The sequence below is a fragment of the Perca fluviatilis genome, chromosome 21 (genome assembly GCF_010015445.1).
Source record: "Perca fluviatilis chromosome 21, GENO_Pfluv_1.0, whole genome shotgun sequence".
Lineage (NCBI taxonomy): Eukaryota > Metazoa > Chordata > Actinopteri > Perciformes > Percidae > Perca > Perca fluviatilis.
In genome coordinates this window covers 13,755,098-13,773,970 of record NC_053132.1, presented here as the reverse complement: position 1 = coordinate 13,773,970, position 18,873 = coordinate 13,755,098, and the positions used below count along the sequence as shown (strand labels likewise).

At 40.2% G+C, this 18,873-nt stretch overlaps 1 protein-coding gene across 1 annotated transcript; it reads right to left on the bottom strand.

Moving 5' to 3' along the window:
• Positions 1–11,953: 11,953 nt before the first annotated feature.
• On the bottom strand, positions 11,954–14,972 carry LOC120550694 (phenylethanolamine N-methyltransferase-like). Its single transcript, XM_039787377.1, has 3 exons — positions 14,801–14,972; positions 13,259–13,469; positions 11,954–12,392 (listed from the first exon to the last, which is right to left on the bottom strand). Exons 1-3 carry the CDS (start codon positions 14,970–14,972, stop codon positions 11,954–11,956), a joined length of 822 nt encoding a protein of 273 aa, XP_039643311.1.
• Between the last annotated feature and the right edge of the window lie 3,901 nt (positions 14,973–18,873).

Here is an 18,873-nt window from a genome sequence, read left to right as displayed (position 1 = left end):
CCCCTCAATCACATTTTTTAGGAATCCGGTGGTTAAACAGTCTTTAAAGATATGGGTTCAACTAAGGAAATGTTTTGGGTTGCATAACCTCTCTCTACTGAGCCCGAACCATCTTTTCAAACCATCAACGCAGGATCCGGTCTTTAAAGACTGGCATAGGAAGGGTTTGGCTCGCTTCAAGGACCTGTTTATAGATAACACTTTAGCATCATTCGAACAGCTAAGCGACAAATTCAGTCTTCCAAAGTCAGATTTTTTCAGATATTTGCAAACAAGACATTTTGTGTTGTCTAAGATGTCCAGCTCTTCTATATCAGCAACCACTTCCCTTGTTGATATGGTTCTTTCTTTAAACCCATCTCAAAAGCGACTTGTCTCTGCCTTGTATGGCAGGATGCGGTATGGCACGCCCCTGTGGACAAGATCAAGGCGGCATGGGAAAAAGACCTGGGCCTCTCATTGTCGGAAGATACATGGAGTTCCGTTCTTAAACTGGTTAATTCCACCTCTCTATGCGCTCGCCACTGCCTTATTCAATTCAAAGTGGTCCATAGGGCTCATATCAAAAACAGCCAAACTATCTATTATGTACCCTGACGTTAGCCCACTTTGTGTCAAATGTAAAATGTCTGAAGCCTCTCTTATCCATATGTATTGGTCATGTCCCGGCCTTAACAAGTTCTGGAAGGGGGTCTTCCAAACATTATCTCAGGTGTTTAAAATCGTATTAGAACCAAACCCTCTAATTGCTCTTTTTGGGGTCATCAAAGAAGAGGTCAGATTATCTGCAGATACACGACGTACTATATCTTTTGCCTCTCTTCTGGCCCGACGAGCAATTCTGTTAAGGTGGAGGGAATCTGCCCCACCCACTCATACACAATAGCTGACAGACATTATGTCCTGCCTAAAGCTTGAAAAAATCAGGTTCTCGCTTCAGCATTCAAATGCAAGGTTTCAGAAAGCATGGGGACCTTTTTTGAACTCATTCCAGGCTTTATAAACATTTATTAATCAAGCACAGTTTAATGGAATTACAGCGTCACTGGGACAGGTGGATACTGACATTTGCTTACTGGCAGTGATTTGGGAGGGATTACTTTGAGTATTTTGGTCTTTCTTTTGATGTTGTTGGTTTGACTTGTATGGCATACACTGTTTTTTGTTTGTTCCTTACATACAACCTGTCCTTGACGGGTCGACAGCTTTGTACGTTGCTGCACTGGAAACTAAATAAAAAAAAGATGTTGATTTTAAAAAAAGAATGCAGATTAACACTTTTGCATGCACTATATCCCTGTCACATTCTCATTAGGGGCTGAGTCCCCCTAAAGGTCTGATCCTAGAATTGCCCCTGCTGCTACTTCATACTTGTACTCCACTACACCTCAGAGGGAAATGTTGTAATGTTTACTGCACAACATTTATCTGACAGCTTTTGCTTTATTGCTTCACGCTAGGCTTGTTCCTGCAACAGCTCATTGAGTATTGGATACAATTAAAGCCCCCCTGGTCCCATTTGTCAAAAAAATTAATTATAACTATCTCGTGGCCTCAAGATACTATCTCGTGGCCTCAAGATACTAGGCTCCTTCGAGATGAACTGCGCCTCGCCTGTAAAGTACACGAGAGCAGACGGCAGCAGCCGGGGGCGGGGACAAAAATCCGCTCTCAAGTCGGACAATTTTCCAGCTGATTCCAGCAGCCTTCAGGCTGAACTGGAAGTGACAGAAACAGTGGTGGTCCGATTCCAATTTAATAAAATGTTATCAGACCCATATATCAGCTCCTACACAGTCTCCAGTTGTTTTTATTATGACGGAGTAGCTGTCAGAATGCTCTACATGCGATCTGTTGCTGATTTTAATTAACAACACACTGTAGATGATCCGTAATCTGAACAGATTTAGTCTCTCTGACTTTTAAACACAACTATCAGCCACACAACATGTGTTCTGTACAGAATAAGCTTTTAAATCAGACAAATCACAGTTAAAATCCCTCCGATCGATTGAAAATCAATAAAAAGTTTATATAAAACGTCATCATGTTGAGTCGATTCTGAACCAATCAGCTGTTCGATCAGTTGAGAGGCCAGCGTTTCCCAGCATGCACTGGGTCCGCCTGCATCCGCCTGGCTCTTGCAGTTGGTGAAAAGCAACTGCGCTGCCTGCGTCTCAGAACTGCGGCCGCCTTGGTCTCGTGAGATTATCGTTGCCCACGTGTCAGCAAGTCGGACACAAATCTAACCGGCATGCATTGGGCGGCAATCGCCGGTGATCGATTCTGCGCAGATCTGGTTCATCTCGAACGAGCCTAATATCTCGTGGCCTCAAGATAGTAACTCGTGGCCTCAAGATAGTAAAGTGTCTGACACATGGACACATGGTTATTGTTATTAAACTGGACCCTGTAGTGTAGTGCAATACTTCACATTCTGTGCAATATTCTCTGTTTAAATATTATATAATATATACTCGTGGCCACGAGATAGTTGTAATTAATTTTTTTTGACAAAGTGGGACCAGGGGGGCTCCGAGATCACTGCAGTCGGCAACGGTGAAACAAGCTACAATGTAAGTTAATAGGACAATTGTCCTGCTTGTATTTACGTTCATTAAAGTGCTCGTTTTGCCACTGACAGGCTCAGAGTAATATTCTAAGTGTCTGACAACATTATGGAAAGGATTTCTAAGGAGGTCGACCTTTATGTCAAAGAGTAAGATCCTTTTTTAAAACATAAAAAGTCCGCGAAATTGCGTTCGCTAAACCCACCAGACTCCATGTACATTTTTTTTAACATCGTAAAATGGGCATTGTAGAACATCTCTGAGCTCTGAGCAGCCCTTGCTCTGGCTGTCTTGAGCCTGCGTGTCTAGGGTGCGCGACTATACGTTTTGGTCAATGTTTTTCTTTCATTCCAATTTCGGGTCCATCAGTGTCTGTGAAAACCGGGGACATTTCCGGGGACAGCTCCAGCCTGGGACAAGTCACCCTACACAAACACACACACACACACGCACACGCAGGTGCGCGCACACACACACACACACACACACACACACACAGCTGAGACCTGCAATATATCACACTTTTGAGCTTTCCTGACAAAAATGCACACACATATGTGTGCATGCACACACACACACACACGCGTGCATGCAGACACAAACACACACAAGCACACACACACACACACACACACACACACACACAAAAAAAAATACAAACATACAGACACAACTTCAAACTACAGCTTTGTAAACTTGTGAATTGTGAATACAATTGCATCAGTTAATTTTGACCTGGGGATATCCTGGCTAATAATTGTCACATACCAGCCATAAATCCAAAACAAGTAATGATTTCTCCTCATTTTACTCAGAAATTAGGTATAATTTCATGTAAATGAGGTCTGTTGACCATGAATGGAAAAAATAAGTATAAAATTATTTGTTATGAGTTAGAATGAAGTTGGATAAAAGTGGTAACAGAATTGAGTGATAAAGTATAATTGTCTATGCTTTATAACCCTTGTGTTGTCTTTAGCCCTTGTGTTATCTTTAAAGCGCCCATATTATGCTCATTTTCAGGTTCATAATTGTATTTTAAGGTTGTACCAGTATAGGTTTACATGGTTTAAATTTCAAAAAACACCATATTTTTGTTGTACTGCACAGCTCTCTCTCACTGCTGCAGATCCTCTTTTCACCTGGTCTCTGTTTTAGCTACAGAGTGAGACCTCTTTTCTTCTTCTTCTTCTTCTGTACTATCTTTGATTGCACCTGCACATGCGCAGTAGCTCAGATGTAGATCATGTCAGCTAGCTAGCTCCATAGACAGTAAAAGAGATGTTGTTTCTCCAACTTCGGTCAGTTACAAGCAAGGGGGTAAGCTTCGCTTCAGAACTCAAACCTCCTATGGCGCCATTTTGATGCTACAAAGCGATCACCTCCCGTTAGCATTCCATTGACTGCCATTCATTTTGACGTCACTTTGACAGCGAATAACTTTACATCTGAAGTGTTTAAAGACTCTATTTGTCCATTGTTTATTTCTAAAGAAACACGACAGTGTATAAAAGGCTCCATTACCTTGTACCTCACGTTATGGCTCTGTAGCAGACGTTTTTGTAAAAATAGGCTAACGATTTTGTCATGACCACGCGACTTACTGTCGCATAGTAGAGGAATTACCGTATAGTACAGGATAAGCTCGCAGGCAGTTTCAACTTACGTTAGCTGTTTAGGTTTAATTACTAATGTTAACTATCATTTTAGTTAGCAATAATTAGCCTGTGCTTATGTTATCTCCTTACATTCTCCGTCTCTGCAAGATTCGGAATGATTGAGACTTCTCTTGGCACAGCCACCAGAAGACTTCCAACCTTCAGACAGGTTGCTCAAGTCACATTTACGTCGTCTCTCTCAGTTGGAGGCTGCGCAGTAACGCTCAGCGCTCACCGGAAAAGTGCTTCTAATATCCTTCACTGGTCTCCGTCCAGAGCAACGGGCTCTGTTGGTCCATTTTATATATGTCAGTGGTTACAAGGCAGGATTAGCTGGGAGACTTCTAAACGAGGGCGCACATGTAAGTAGTTCTTTTGTAGATTATGGTGAACTTGTGTGTGTTGTAGCCGTGCTTTGCTATTGAGAACGAGGTAGAATGCTAGCATGCTAACGGTTGCGGTTAGCCAGCTCGTTTCAGCTTGTGACGTGGAAAGCTCTGTAGATTTTGAACAGCTCACCCGGAAACTGAAGGCAGGACACATTCAGAAACCGTATCTCACTCAAAAGAGCATGGATGGATTTTTTTCAAAGTTTGTATGCGTGTGGAAGCACCAGAGACACAAAATAACACCCCAAATCCCAGAAAAAGTGATTTTGTTTCCATAATATGGGCACTTTAAAGTAGTGATTACAAGCTCATTAGAATAGACACTGTCTTCTGACAGGGGAGCCTCAGTAATCCTATGATATGTTTCGACATTGGTTTCTGTCACGCACGTGTGTGTGTGTGTGTGTGTTTGTTTGTGTGTGTGTGTGTGTGTGTGTGTGTCACATCAGAGAGAGAGAGAGAGAGAGAGAGAGAGAGATTATCTATTGATTGATGGAATAGCTGGCAGTACTGTATAACGCATCTTGAGCAAAGCCATTGGCTGCATCCTTTGGTTTTATTCAGAATACATGCAAGTAACAACTGCATGTTTTTCACTTCACCTTTTCACATTTTAATAGCAAAGTTCTTGTTGTTTATTTTCAGGCTGGAGCCAATTTACGAGAAGGGTGCAACTCCCAATACACTTTTGTTTGCAGAGTAAAGTTGAAGCTGAAATGGAACATGTTAGAGGCAATTTCCCCTGCAGGGGAACACTCAGTGCCCATATAAGTGTTGCTCCTCCAAGAGACCTCAGGCAAAACTGTAACTACAGTCTGCACACACTGTGGACATACAGCACTTTGTTTAAATGCTAACACACTGCTGGCAAAACGGTTAATCACCTAAACCTAAGAATTGTTGAGTTTTCGTTAGCTTAGAATGAGCCCTTCATATCTACATTGGGAGCGGGTCCTCTTCACAGAGCCAGCCATGTTGCACCGCTAGGGCTGTCCCAAACGATTATTTTTTAAACGATTAATCTAGCGATTATTTTTTTTGATTAGTCGATTAATCTAACAATTATCTTTTTGATTAATCTAATGATTCATTTTTCGATTAGCGGTTATTTTCCCATTGCTCAATTATTAATAATTTACACAAAACAAATTTCAATAAGGTTAAAATCTCTATTTATTAAAATTGTTTAACACTGAACTGTTCAAGTAAAATGAATTTTTAGTGCAACCTGAAGCCAGATGTAGGCTATCAATCCAACCACAAAATAAAATAACTTTCTCGAGGAATACAAAAATAAAAAATAAAGTAAATGGAGCAAGTGCAAAAAGAGTAGCCTGTATTTGCTTGTTTTAACATTAAGTAAAATAATGAATAGGCTCTTGTTTAACATCCAAACTCATCTCTGGTTAAGATCTGTAGGGAGGAGAAGTTGGCACATCTGGGTGATGGCGTCGGATATGCGTTAGCATGTTAGATGTATTTCCACTCACATACCCAACAACTGCTGAACAACGCCGACACACAGTCCTCGTCTTATCCACCACTCTCTCGCCTGTAACCTACTACTGGAACTGACCCGAAGACTCAAGATTTCATGGCGGGGACGGCATGAGATGAGAGGGCATAACACGGGAGGCTCCAGGCTGCAGCCATACAGTCTCAAAGTTTTCCCAAACTTGCGATCTCTAACTCTTGTGGGTCGCCACCACTCGCCATACTCGTCCTTTTGTGCTGCTATCTCTGACTCACTCACTGGACAGTCGACCTGACAAAAAACTGCATGTAGCCGGAGGAGCTCGGCTAGCTTCAGAGCTAAGGCAGGGCTACAGATTAGGTGTCTCTAGAACCCGTGTATCTAACAGTAGTTCTGCATTACATTCGTTCTGCATTACATTAATTAATTTGCACGCAAGTTTATTTATTTATTTTATTAAGTGACGCATCAACGCAAATTATTTGTCGATGCATTTACGTAATCAATGACGTAGACTACGCCGACGAATCGTCCCAGCCCTATGCACCACCATGTGTAATTATTTCTTTTACTGCATATATGCATTTTGGAGACAAATTAAGGTTCAAGTTTACAGAAGATAAACTGTAAGAGATTTAGGAATTTAGATAGTATTTTACCTATCCAGGCAAAAAAGATTTGAACGTTAAAGCAGATGGAGAGTGACCACAATATACAGCAAATGACAGTCGTTGCAACACATTCTCACACCCAACTCGTAAAATAAGGACGTTCGGTCAGGAGCCTTTCTCGTCATTGATACTGATATTCTATGGGATTGGATGTCTGATCACAAATGTAACTGTTGTGCTTTTGAAAATATAACTGTCATGATAAAAAATGTATCTAAAATCTGTAATGATTATATCCCAATGTGACAGTTAAAAAAAGTAATTTCACATTAAGAAAAATCAACATAACATAATTGTAAGTCATAATATCACATTCAAATTACATTATAACAAGAATCTAGTTTTATTACAAACATAAACATCATAATTAGCCTAATTAAGCCGAAAACAAAAATACAGTTGTATAATATAATAATTTGTATTTGTTGAATTATTGAATATTTTTATCAAGACTAAAAGGTGTAGCCAAGGAACCTTGGCAAATTTGCCATTTTCACCAAGGTCGTCCTCTCACTCGTCTCTAACACACCGCTCTTTGCTGTCGTGGTCCCACAGCATTCTTTCTTCTGGATATGAGCTGGGCATGCCACATAATGATACTGGTCCTAAAACACACATCTCAAGAACAATTGGAAAGAGCGGATGATGCACACAGATAAGATAAAATAACATATAAACCATCTTATGCATAATTTACAAACATGTAAGATTCTATTTTATCGGTATGGTCAAAGTGCAAAAAAGTTTTAGGGCCGTTATAAGGTTATTTTATATAATGTCTCACACAGTTCAACCAGACATTGGCTATTATATGTGATACACAGATATGGTACATTCTATTACATGATATACTGCAGTGTGATAAGTATACAGTACACTAGAGGTGTTGAAATTAATCAAATAATCGATACATCGGGATGCGGACATTGACGATGCTGCATCGTGTAGGATTCCCTTAGGGTACAGATTTGATCATTGGCAAATTATCAAATATGTTTAATCAATATTAATAAAGTTATGAATATGGTTATTAATACCTTTATCAAATCGACAAACAATCAAAATGGGGCACCACCCTACTAGTCAGGGACCAATAATCAAACTGTGGAACAGTCTCATTTCTGTGTAAATCCTTTCAAAAGGAAATAAAGGAAGGGGTGAATCCAAGCACGGACCTGATCGACCAGCAATTATTACAACAAGTACACAAACAATCACAAGCAACTGCTAATTAAGTATAGTAAGATTTATTAACTTCACAATTATCAGTAGCTAAACAATAATCCTTCAATAATAAACTCATATACCTTTTTATAATATCACAACCAAAAAACAAAGCAAAAACAAAGCAGCATGTGTCATGGACACGTCTGTGTCTGTGTGTGTGTGTGTGTGTGTGAGAGAGAGTGAGTGACAAAGGAGGGGGCGGTGTCGGAGTGTAGTTCTAAACAACAACTCCAAAGATGGCTACTCCTGTGAGCTGCACAAAACTATTTAGCCCCAAGAGGGCGGTAGTGGTGCTGCGTGCGCGGAGAGGGCTGAAGAAGCCGGGGCGTTGGGCAACGGGCACGCTATCGATCTGGTAGCTAGTCCCTGTTTTAGCTCTGTACGAACGTAGGGAGATCCCACGTGTGAAGCTACAGCGTTAGCTTGGTAATTGCGCGGCTAGCCTGTGTCGTGTGTGTGTGCGTGTGTGTGTGTTAGTAAAGGATGAAAGAGAAGGAGAGTAAAGAAAAGAGGCACTTCTGATCTTAAGATATTGATAATGACCTAGTTCCCCTCAGCCACTGTCCTACGGACTGAGACTTTTGGTTTTGCTGAGGGAAACGTCACTATAACCACTCCAGTAGCTTCCAGCTGATTTTCGCGATTCTATCGCAGACAGTAACTAAATTCCATGAAAGGAATGAATTAGCAGGTAGCGATTACAGTTATACCCAGCTACTTAACACAACATAAATCAACGACTATAATGATCAATTTATACATTCACAGAACAGATTAATAACCAGATATGGCCCATACATGATTACAATCAGATCACATTAATGGCAACAGCGGTAGCTAACCCTTTGCTCATTAGTAACAAAACAAAACGCACTAGTTCTATTATCTGCCCAGAACTGTGTAAAAGCCTCCTTACTGTGCGTTGTCTGTCAATTAAGTCTCTTGGCCAGAGCTTAACAATCCGTTTCGTCCGGAGCAAAAGAACAAAAAACGGATTCCAGGTCGACCAAACAAGAAAAAGAACAGTCCTTTTCTTAAATCCAGGCTGATTAAGCCCGCTGCAGATGAAGGAATACTTCGACAAAGTATTTCCTCGGATCCCCTTTGTATATCAGGCCAATATACTTTGTACCAGCTCGAAACTCGGCCAGCGAGGTGATGCTAGTTTGCTAGCTAGCTAGCTAACCCGGGCTAGAGTGCTTCCTATGGCAACGTGAGTCACGGTGGAAAAGCGAAGAAAACACACGCCCAACAGCTTTTATCCTCCCTCCGCCTCCTAGTGGCGGGTGGTGCATTCAAGGACCGACGACCAATGAGAAAACTGCAACCTGGTCATAGGTGTGAAGCAGTTCTTTGTCTCACCACCAGTCTGCCTTGTCCCACACGTGTTAAATGCACTTTCTCCATGTTGCGAAGTGGCGGCTTGTATGAGTTTCGTGAGACTGGTTTTGGAATTTACATGTAGGCCAAGATCCTTTGTCTTGCAGTCAACTCAAGTTGAGCAAAAACGCTGTTTAACCAACTCTTGGTCCCCAACAATCGATTCAGTGGCCCTAATCAATTATAACGCAATGACGTCGCTCATTAATTTTCCGGCCGCGGCATAAACATTCAAATGAAAAATAACATTCTCAGTAGCCTAGCTTACCTGTTTGACAGACAGACGCATACATGCAAAACGGCTGAGCGGAGACATGGGACAGTGGAGAGGATTGCAAATCGGAAGAGGAAAGAAAACACTGAGAAACATCGAGAGACACTAGAATAGTTAGCTTGGAAACAATCTAAGTGGAATAACGAAGCTGAAGAGGTGTAGCTACACTACGGCACTTTTCCTGTCTAACAGCAGTGGTTTAGAACAAACGTTGTGCTAGTGTGCCTGGCTAAAGTTGGAGCTAACGGACTAGCTAAAGTTGGAGCTAACGGCGGAGAGTTGCTGGTTCGGGGGATGCTGATTTTGGTGTGATTTGTGTGTTTTTTTTGTTTTTTTTGTTATTCAATCTAACGGCTAAATGTTATTTATACATTTAAGTTACTGTTCAGTAAATAGTACCTTTTTTGTTAAAGAGTTGTCTGGGGTCAGTTATTCCAATACAGCTCAATAGATTTGCTGGCTAAAAGTAGGGTGGTATATGACTAATCCAAAATAGGTAAACTTTCGTAGTAGCTACCTTAAAGAAATGAACCCAAACACTTCATCATTCCAGTCTGAAGTTACGTATTGCAGCTTGGGCATTGCACTTGACAGTGCAAGTTTGTCAAGTCAAATATCCTATATGGCTTTAATAGAAAAACGTATTTTGAAGCATTGTGATGCATCGAGATATCGAATCCAATCCAATCGCTGACCTGATAATCGGGAGATCAGTGAAGATTCACACCTCTACAGTACACAGTTATATTGCAGAGCCAATCCCTATTGGAATTTAACCCAGGAACTGTAGGGCTGCTTCCAAAGTTAGAATACAACTTTTCAGTTTGCTCTCCTCAACTTTGTAGACATTTGCGTCCAAGGTCAAGGAAATCAGAGTATGGCTTACAGATGTTTTGAGCGCAGTCACAGCCACAGCAGACCAGATTAAATCATATCAGAATAATCCAACTAATCATGAAAATGCAGCACAGTTTTTACAGTTTCATATTATTAACAGGCTTTTTTGTAACACGGCGATTAGCAAGCATGATCTGTTTGTGACGGCAGAGATGATCGTTGGGGACTGAAAGAAGACCTTTTTTTTTTTTTAAATATAAAATAAACAATATATATGATGAGTATAATTATTGACTTGTATATAAATGTTTTGTTTTGTTTTGTTTGCTAATTAAACACTTATACGTATGTCTGTAAAAGGAATCTGTAGGAATGTAAAATGCTCCAGTCATATTTCCTTTCTAAGAAAAGAGAGACAAAAAGCTTTATTTGGCATTTTAGTTAACACATGGAGTCAACATGTAATTTGGACATGTGACAAATGTGTTTGGATATTGCAAATGACAGAAGACATTGAGATTGATTAAATGAAGACCCTGAACACCTTTTTGCACTTTTATGATCTTTGTTCCTCAGATGTTTACAGACTATATATGTGTTCTTTACCACGGCTATTAGCAACAAGTATTAGCGAAATCAGAAAACATTTACACATTTTTGGCTTTATATTTGAGGAGCAACTCAATATGGCAGAGTAATGACACCTGGTGTTCAGTACTTCTAATTACACAATCATATTCTCAGATGCATATCTAAATTTGATCATTTAAAATGAAGCAATCTTTTAGCTGTACTATCAAATGTATACTGCTTCCACTAATCTCTGCCCCCATCTTTTTTAATATCAACAATGAGTTTGGATCAATATAATGCTGTTATGCAATATAAGTCTGAGATAAGAAAACATGAAATACAAATTGTTTTAGCATCTTTATTCATATTATCAGAAATTACAAAACATAACACTAAACTCATCAGCCTCTTAATATCAAAATATGCTGTTTATAAACAGCTTGAAAAATTGTATGTTATGATGCTTAACAAAAAATGGAAGTGTTACATTCTTGATGCTGTACTTGCTGTGTTTGAACTGCAGGGGGAAATGTTTAGTTACATTTCTAACAGAAAGAAAAAGGAACCGTCTCTTTATTCACCCTCAGAAAAGAAATTCACTGGACCAAGGAAATGAAGTGAAATATTTCATTTATGTTTTTTTGTCTTTGCTTTTTTTTGCATTAAGAGTCAGTTTGAAAACAATTTAAATGATTGAAGATCAGAATCAAAGCAACCTCTCATCCCCAAAAAACAAATATGTGTGAGTATTATTATTAGCATCACCAGTAGCCCATTTTCTCATTGTCTAATGTGCTAAACCTTGCATTTACATTGGCCTAATCTATAATATTTTTTATCTGGATACTTACTTTCTCACTTTCATATTTAATAGCCTTTACCTATCCTCTTTTCTCACACTTACTCCTTCATCGCCTTTACAAAAAACACCCCAGACACGTCATCAACCCCCACCCTCATGTCCTGAGGCAATGTGTAAACCTCCAGCCTGATCAGGGTGTAACCACTCTCCTTCAAACTAGCACAGACCTGGGCCTCATTTAGTGGGACCACAGGGATCTTTACCCCAGGCCCCCCAAAATAGTAACTCTCTCCCAGAGCTCCGATGAGCAGGAGGTGACCACCAGGCCGCAGGAGCCTCCCAATGTGGCCCAGGGCCCTGGTGAAGGCAGCCAGGTCAGGGCTGACACTCTCCAGACAGAAGCAGGACACGAGACAGTCGGCCCCTGCTGAAGGAAGGGCATCAAGGGCCAGAGGCTGAGGGCAGTGCACGTCAATGGTGACAATGTCCATGATGACCTGACGTAGCTTGGCAGCCTTCTCGGTCCATGCTGAGGGCCTGTTAGAGACAACGAATCACCAAATTAGATAAAAAAGCTATTGTAAATGCACACAGCATGTATCTGCACTAGTTATGTAATTCATACTGTGTGTTCACTCGGAAGCACACTGCATTGCATGATAGTGATTTAGGTGTTCATTAGATATGGGCATAGCTCTAGGGATGACATTGAAGGTCCGTTGGTCACTCGGTCCACCACTTTTGTCCTGATTGAAATATCTTAGCAACTTTTGCATGATTTGCCATGGAATTTTTTCACTTTTGCTGTGAAATATTTCTACATCTACTGGATGAATTGGTCCAACATTTGGTACAGACATTCGTGGTTCCCATATCATGTATCCTTCTGACTTCCTACTCTGACTTTTCATCTACAGTAGCACCAGGTCAAACATCTAAATGTGTTCATAACTTACTGCTTTATGACCAAATACTTAACTAATACAAAACTAATGATATTGTCATCAACCTCAGCTGTACTTTTCACTTTTATTATTGTCACAGTAGGCACAGTACAAGGATGACTCATAGCTCAAAAAGAGGGCCAGAATAAAATGTGAGATCTTGTGACCCTTGAAAGAAGATGACGGAGTCATTTTTAGAATTGTGAAACCAATTATGAATGAAAATGGTGTCACCACAAGGATGGAGAAAGTAGAAAAAGGAACTCTAGAATGCTATGTATAAATCAATGTCAAGTGAAAAGAGTAGCATTCTTATTTTCTCTCTATAGAACAGCATACATTACAAATATAAACCATTTCCTGAAGATGATACTAGTTAAACATTGAGTCATTCGTAGTGAGTGATATTTCAAGATATCTCAAGTCTTTAAAACTGAGTTTATAGGGATCCGGTCATACCGTCGTCCCTCCAGCTTGCAGACGTGCTGCAGGAATGGTGTCCAGTCCAGGCTGCAGCCTCCCTCGTCCTGGAGCCAGCGCCTCAGTTCCTGCCTGTTGACCTCCAGGAAATCTGTGAGGAGCACCTTGTTGAAAACCTCACAGCCACTCATCACCTGGTACAAGGTGGGACCCGAACCTATGTCCACCAGCAGCTCACCACTCACATCGCCTGGAAAAGTCAGAGAACGGAGAAGTAAGACTCTGAGAAAGAGCTAATTCAGAGTTCTTTACCAAAATGCCTTGATTAATATGCAGCTTCTATTCAGATATCTCAACAGATTATTGTATGATCATAGCTTCCGAATATTAATAAAATGAAAATGATTTTAGGGAAGAGTGCTTGGATTATAAAGAAAGATTGCAAAAAGGAAGAGAAAGGACAGGCAAATGTTTTATGTGAAAACTCTTCAACAATTTTATTAAAGGTCCCATGGCATGAAAATTTCACTTTATGAGGTTTTTTAACATTAATATGCGTTCCCCCAGCCTGCCTATTGTCCCCCAGTGGCTAGAAATGGGAATAGGTGTAAACCGAGCCCTGGGTATCCTGCTCTGCCTTTGAGAAAATGAAAGCTCAGATGGGCCAATCTGGAATCTTGCTCCTTATGAGGTCATAAGGAGCAAGGTTACCTCCCCTTTTTCTGCTTTGCCCGCCCAGAGAATTTGGCCCACCCATGAGAGAGAGAGACATCATGGCTTTCAAACGAGCAAAGTGGCAGTTGGTCAAGGCCACACCCCCACCCTCCACCTTGTCCCCCCCCTCTCTCCTCCTCAATAGCTACAGACACAGAAATGGCACATCCTAAGGAATGCTCATTGTGGGACTGACTCTAGTGGCTGTAATTCTGCACCAAGGCTGAATTTTGGGAAAGAGACTTCAGATACAGTATAAGGGGACCACTAAGGCCTATATAAAAGCATCCAAAGAGCACCATGTCATGGGACCTTTAAAGTTAAAAAAATAAATAAAAAATCCTTCAGATGGTTATAACTACGGACAGTGTCACATACTGTATTCTGAAATCACTTGTTGCACCATTTTGCTGAGATTATATCAAATTTCTGAATGAAGAACTTAAATCCAGATCACATTTATGATGGCACCACATTCAAAATGAATACATTTATTTGACATTGTATACAGTTGTCCCTTTAATTCAGCCTGACATGTTTGGTATGTTTGGAAATCATGAGTTCTAGAAAAACAAAGATATTTGGGTTTGAACAGTCTTTGGACACACCTTAAATCTATATAATTAATAGAATAAAGGTATACACTGACTTTTGCGTGTTTTCAGAAAAAAGAGAAAGAAAGTGTTTGTCTCCAATAATGCCCAACATATGAAACATTTGCCTCTGACAGAAATCAAATTATTAGTGTTGAATTAAACATACATATATTATTATTGCAACCAATGACCTATTTTAATAAACACCAGCAACATAAGAGATTATCATGTTTAACTCAAGTTTACATGACCCATCACCCCGTCTCCTTACCTTCAGTGAAAGCCTTATGCAGGCATGCCAGTTTCCAGGGCACAATGCTGTCCTTTCTTTCAAAATCAGCCCGTGGTGGAGTGTAGTTATACTGCAGATACGCTGCAGGATCAAATCCCTGGTAGCAGGCTGCCATGGCCGCCACTCCATTCTCTGCTCCCTTTTCTTCCATCCTCCTGTTGTCTTTGTGACTCTACCTAACACCTCTGTTTAGTGGTCAGCCTTCAGGTGCTTATATACCTGTGTATATATGGGTGTGTCTGTGTCATTTTGTGTGTGTCTGTGCTTTGGGCTACTCTGAGTTTCATGGGCAGAGATAGCAATCCTGTTTTTGGGCCAGTGTTGCACTCCGATAGCATTTGTTCTGTTCATGTTCCCTGCCCTGAGGCGCTGATACCATCAGATCAGGGGGGCTTCCTCCAACACTAGAACCACTAATGGACTCCTCACATGGCTTTCAGGTCTTCCACCCACCTCTCAGATGCCCGCCATATCTCCACAATCATTCTAAAGGGCCTTTTACACGCAAACAATAGACCAGTTTTGTCTCAGGAAGCCCTGTTTGAAAGACACAAAGAGGTTTGTCTCCATCTCCATGTCGCCATTTTACTTTAATGATATTGAGTGGCGGAGAGATGGGGAATTGTGAGTAGTAGCAATGGACAGGAAAAGTTTCTTATGTTGACAGGCGATAGTAGATGATTACAAAGTCAAAGGTTGTTGTACAGGGCGCAGAGAGAAGCCGTATTTTTAGTACATTTTAAAATATAAATGGATTCACGAAGTCCATCAAAAAGGAACAAGATGATAGTCAAGAGAAAGAATGAGCAAAGATAGATGTAGGTAAAAAGCTAATTTGAAAGCTTTAAAACAGACACAGAGTTGCAGCACTTTTTATTTTTTTTTATTTTAAAGGACCAGTGTGTAGGATTTATATAATAATTATGTTTTCATTTGTGTACAATCACCTGAAACTAAGAATTGTTGGGTTTTCTTTGGCTTTGAATGAGCCCTTCAAATCTACGTAAAGAGTGGGTCCTCTTTCACAGAGCCAGTCATGTTGCATCGCCATGCGTAATTATTTCTTAGAGTTACTGCATAAATGCATTTTGAAGACAAATTAAAGCGTAACTCTCGCCAAAATGCAACCTAGGATCTTTTTGTGAATGTACCTGAGTCAAACTTTAGTTTAAAAGCATATTTAGGACAGAATCGCCACTTTTAAGATTTACCTTTTTTCGGAAACAATAAGAGCTATGGTGAGTTGTTCAAAACCTTTCTTTTTAGTAAAATCTGGGTACACAAACAATGTTGTCAATGCTTTCTTTAAGGTGTAGATCCCCTGGTGATACTTTGAGCAAAGTTTCATGTTGTGCCGAGCCTTCTTAGTGTTTTAAAAATAGCTATTTTGAGGCTAGCATAAAAGTGCCCTAGCACTCCCATTCAAAGGCCATTTGACCGAAAAACGAAAATACGTTAAATCTTAAAAGTGGCGATTCCGTCCTAAATATGCTTTTAAACAAAAGTTTGACTCGGGTACATTCACAAAAAGACCCTAGGTTGCATTTTGGCGAGAGTTACTCTTTAAGGTTCAGGTTTACAGAAGACTAACTGTAAGAGATTTAGGAATTTAAATAGTATTTTACCTGTCCACGCAAAGAAAATTTAAACATTAAAGCAGATGGAGAGTGACCACAATATACAGCAACTGATAGTCATTGATACTGATATTCTATGGGATTGGATGTCTGATCACAAATGTAACTGTTGTCGTGCTTTTCCTCAGAATGAGGAAGATTAAATACATTTTCAATGGGGTGCCTGGCTAGCTCACCTGGTAGAGCGTGCGTCAGTATACAGAGATTTACTCCTTGACACAGCAGCCAAGGCTTCAACTCCAACCTGTGGCCCTTTGCTGCATGTCATTCACCCTCTCTCTCAGTACATTTTCAAGGACTTATTGTTGATTTAAATCATAGAACCTTGTAAAAATAATAAAGACTTCTGCTGTTGGTCCACTGTTGGTTTACAGATGCAGTGTTTTATTTGCTCTCCTACATGGAGTGTTAGTGCCTTAGTGCATTAGTGCTCACATGAGATATATTTTCAGTTTTAGCAGACTAAGAATGTCAACAAACTAACTCATCTCACTTCACTTTAGATTTTCAGTATTGTGGTTATTTTGTGCCAGGGAATAGGACAAAGACTTATTTATTGCGCCATTAAAATAGCTTACTAAATTTTAAAACCACTAGCCACAGCAGCCAGCTGACTAAACAGGGAGCCTCATCCCCTGATTCAATAAATTTTCTGTCTATTCCCAGCGTGTCCCAAAGCAGCAGCTGAACCAATGTGGAACATGGCCATGTAGTAATCAAACGTATTCTTCCCAGGAGTCTCTTAACACCTCGCTCATCCCTGGCAGCTGAACCAGAATACATACACACACATACGCGCACACGCTGACTCTCTTACCCAAAAATATTGTGTTGAATAGTGTCCAATGGAGACGAGATATTTTGGATGTGGAATTCTGCCAGGTGATCTGGTTAAAAATAGGATATTTGGAGATTACAATTAGAGTCAGACTAGAGTCAAAAAGGGGTCGAGAGTTTTCTTTTCCAGGAGAATGTGAATGCAGAGCATATTAAATTCCCTTTAGCAAGACTTCTGAGTGTGCAAACAGTCAGCGTTTATGCTCTTTGGACAGAAAAGGGATTGTAAAAGCTGCTGAATGTTCCCATTTGCAAATACAACTCAAGGAAGAAATTAAAGCTTATTTAGGAACACAGACATAATATAATAATATATTTTATTAGAATACATTAATCAGCTCTTAAAAGAAATCCTCAAATGTATTAATTTATGTTTAGATTATTAGAAAAGTGAATAATTAAAATCTACATGAAATACATGAACATTCTATTTTAACCTCAGTCTTCTCTTAGTGTCCAAATGTCTATACCATATCTATTTCCACACAAATATAATGAAAATACAACTATCATGATTAAAAAAAACTTAGAACCTGAAAGGACCAACAACATAACCCTTTGTGAGCATTGATCTAAAATCTGTAATGATTATATCCCAATGTGACAGTTAAAAAAGGCATTTCACATGAAGAAAAATCAACCATATTATTTTTAAGTCATAATATTAGCCAAGAAAACAAATTACATTATAACAATAATCTAGTTTTATTACAAACATAAACATTAGCCTGATTAAGCTGGAAAGAAAAATACAATTGTATAATATAATAATTAGCATTTGTTGAATTATTGAATATTTTTATCAAGAGCAAAAGGTGTAGCCAAGGAACCTTGGCAAATTTGCCATTTTCACCAAGGTCTTCCTCTCACTCGTCTCTAACACACCGCTCTTTGCTGTCGTGGTCCCACAGCATTCTTTCTTCTGGATATGAGCTGGGCCTCGTTGCACCTTCGGCCCCATGGCAGAGGGGATGGACATAGGCTGATGGGGTCGTCTGGTTGATTGTGTTTTGGGATGTGGGTAATTCTTGCTGATGGCCCCCGAGAGGAATCGCTGGAGGAGCATCCTGGCCTCCCAGTGTTTTTCTGAGCGCTCTCCCTCCATCGCTGTCGGCCTGTAAGACGGTCAGAAGCCAAACTCACATACAAACTGTATTTCTTTCTCATTAAGTGTCATCACTAACGTGATTGCCCCTATCACTGCATGTACCCTTGCTTCATTTTAAAATAATGTTCAGTTAAGTGTGTGAATCTGTTGATTGGGAGGAGATTGTCCCTAACCTGTGGTGATGCTGCGGTACGAGGGTGAGGCTGTGCCAGTGAGCCATGTAGCTCTGTCCTGTCTGCCAGTCCTCCTCCAGGACGCTACACTCCAGCTCAGCTCTACCTTCACCACCCACACTGCACATCCCTGCTGCTGCCTGCTCCAACCAAACCAACCACCAATCCTGTCTGGATCGGATCAGTCTGGATAAAAGAGGTCAGACAATTCTCAGATTAAATCTACAGAGAGGAGCTCACAAAGTGTGTATTGCCTCTAAATTGAGGACACAGCATTTGGAGTTCTTATCACATTCA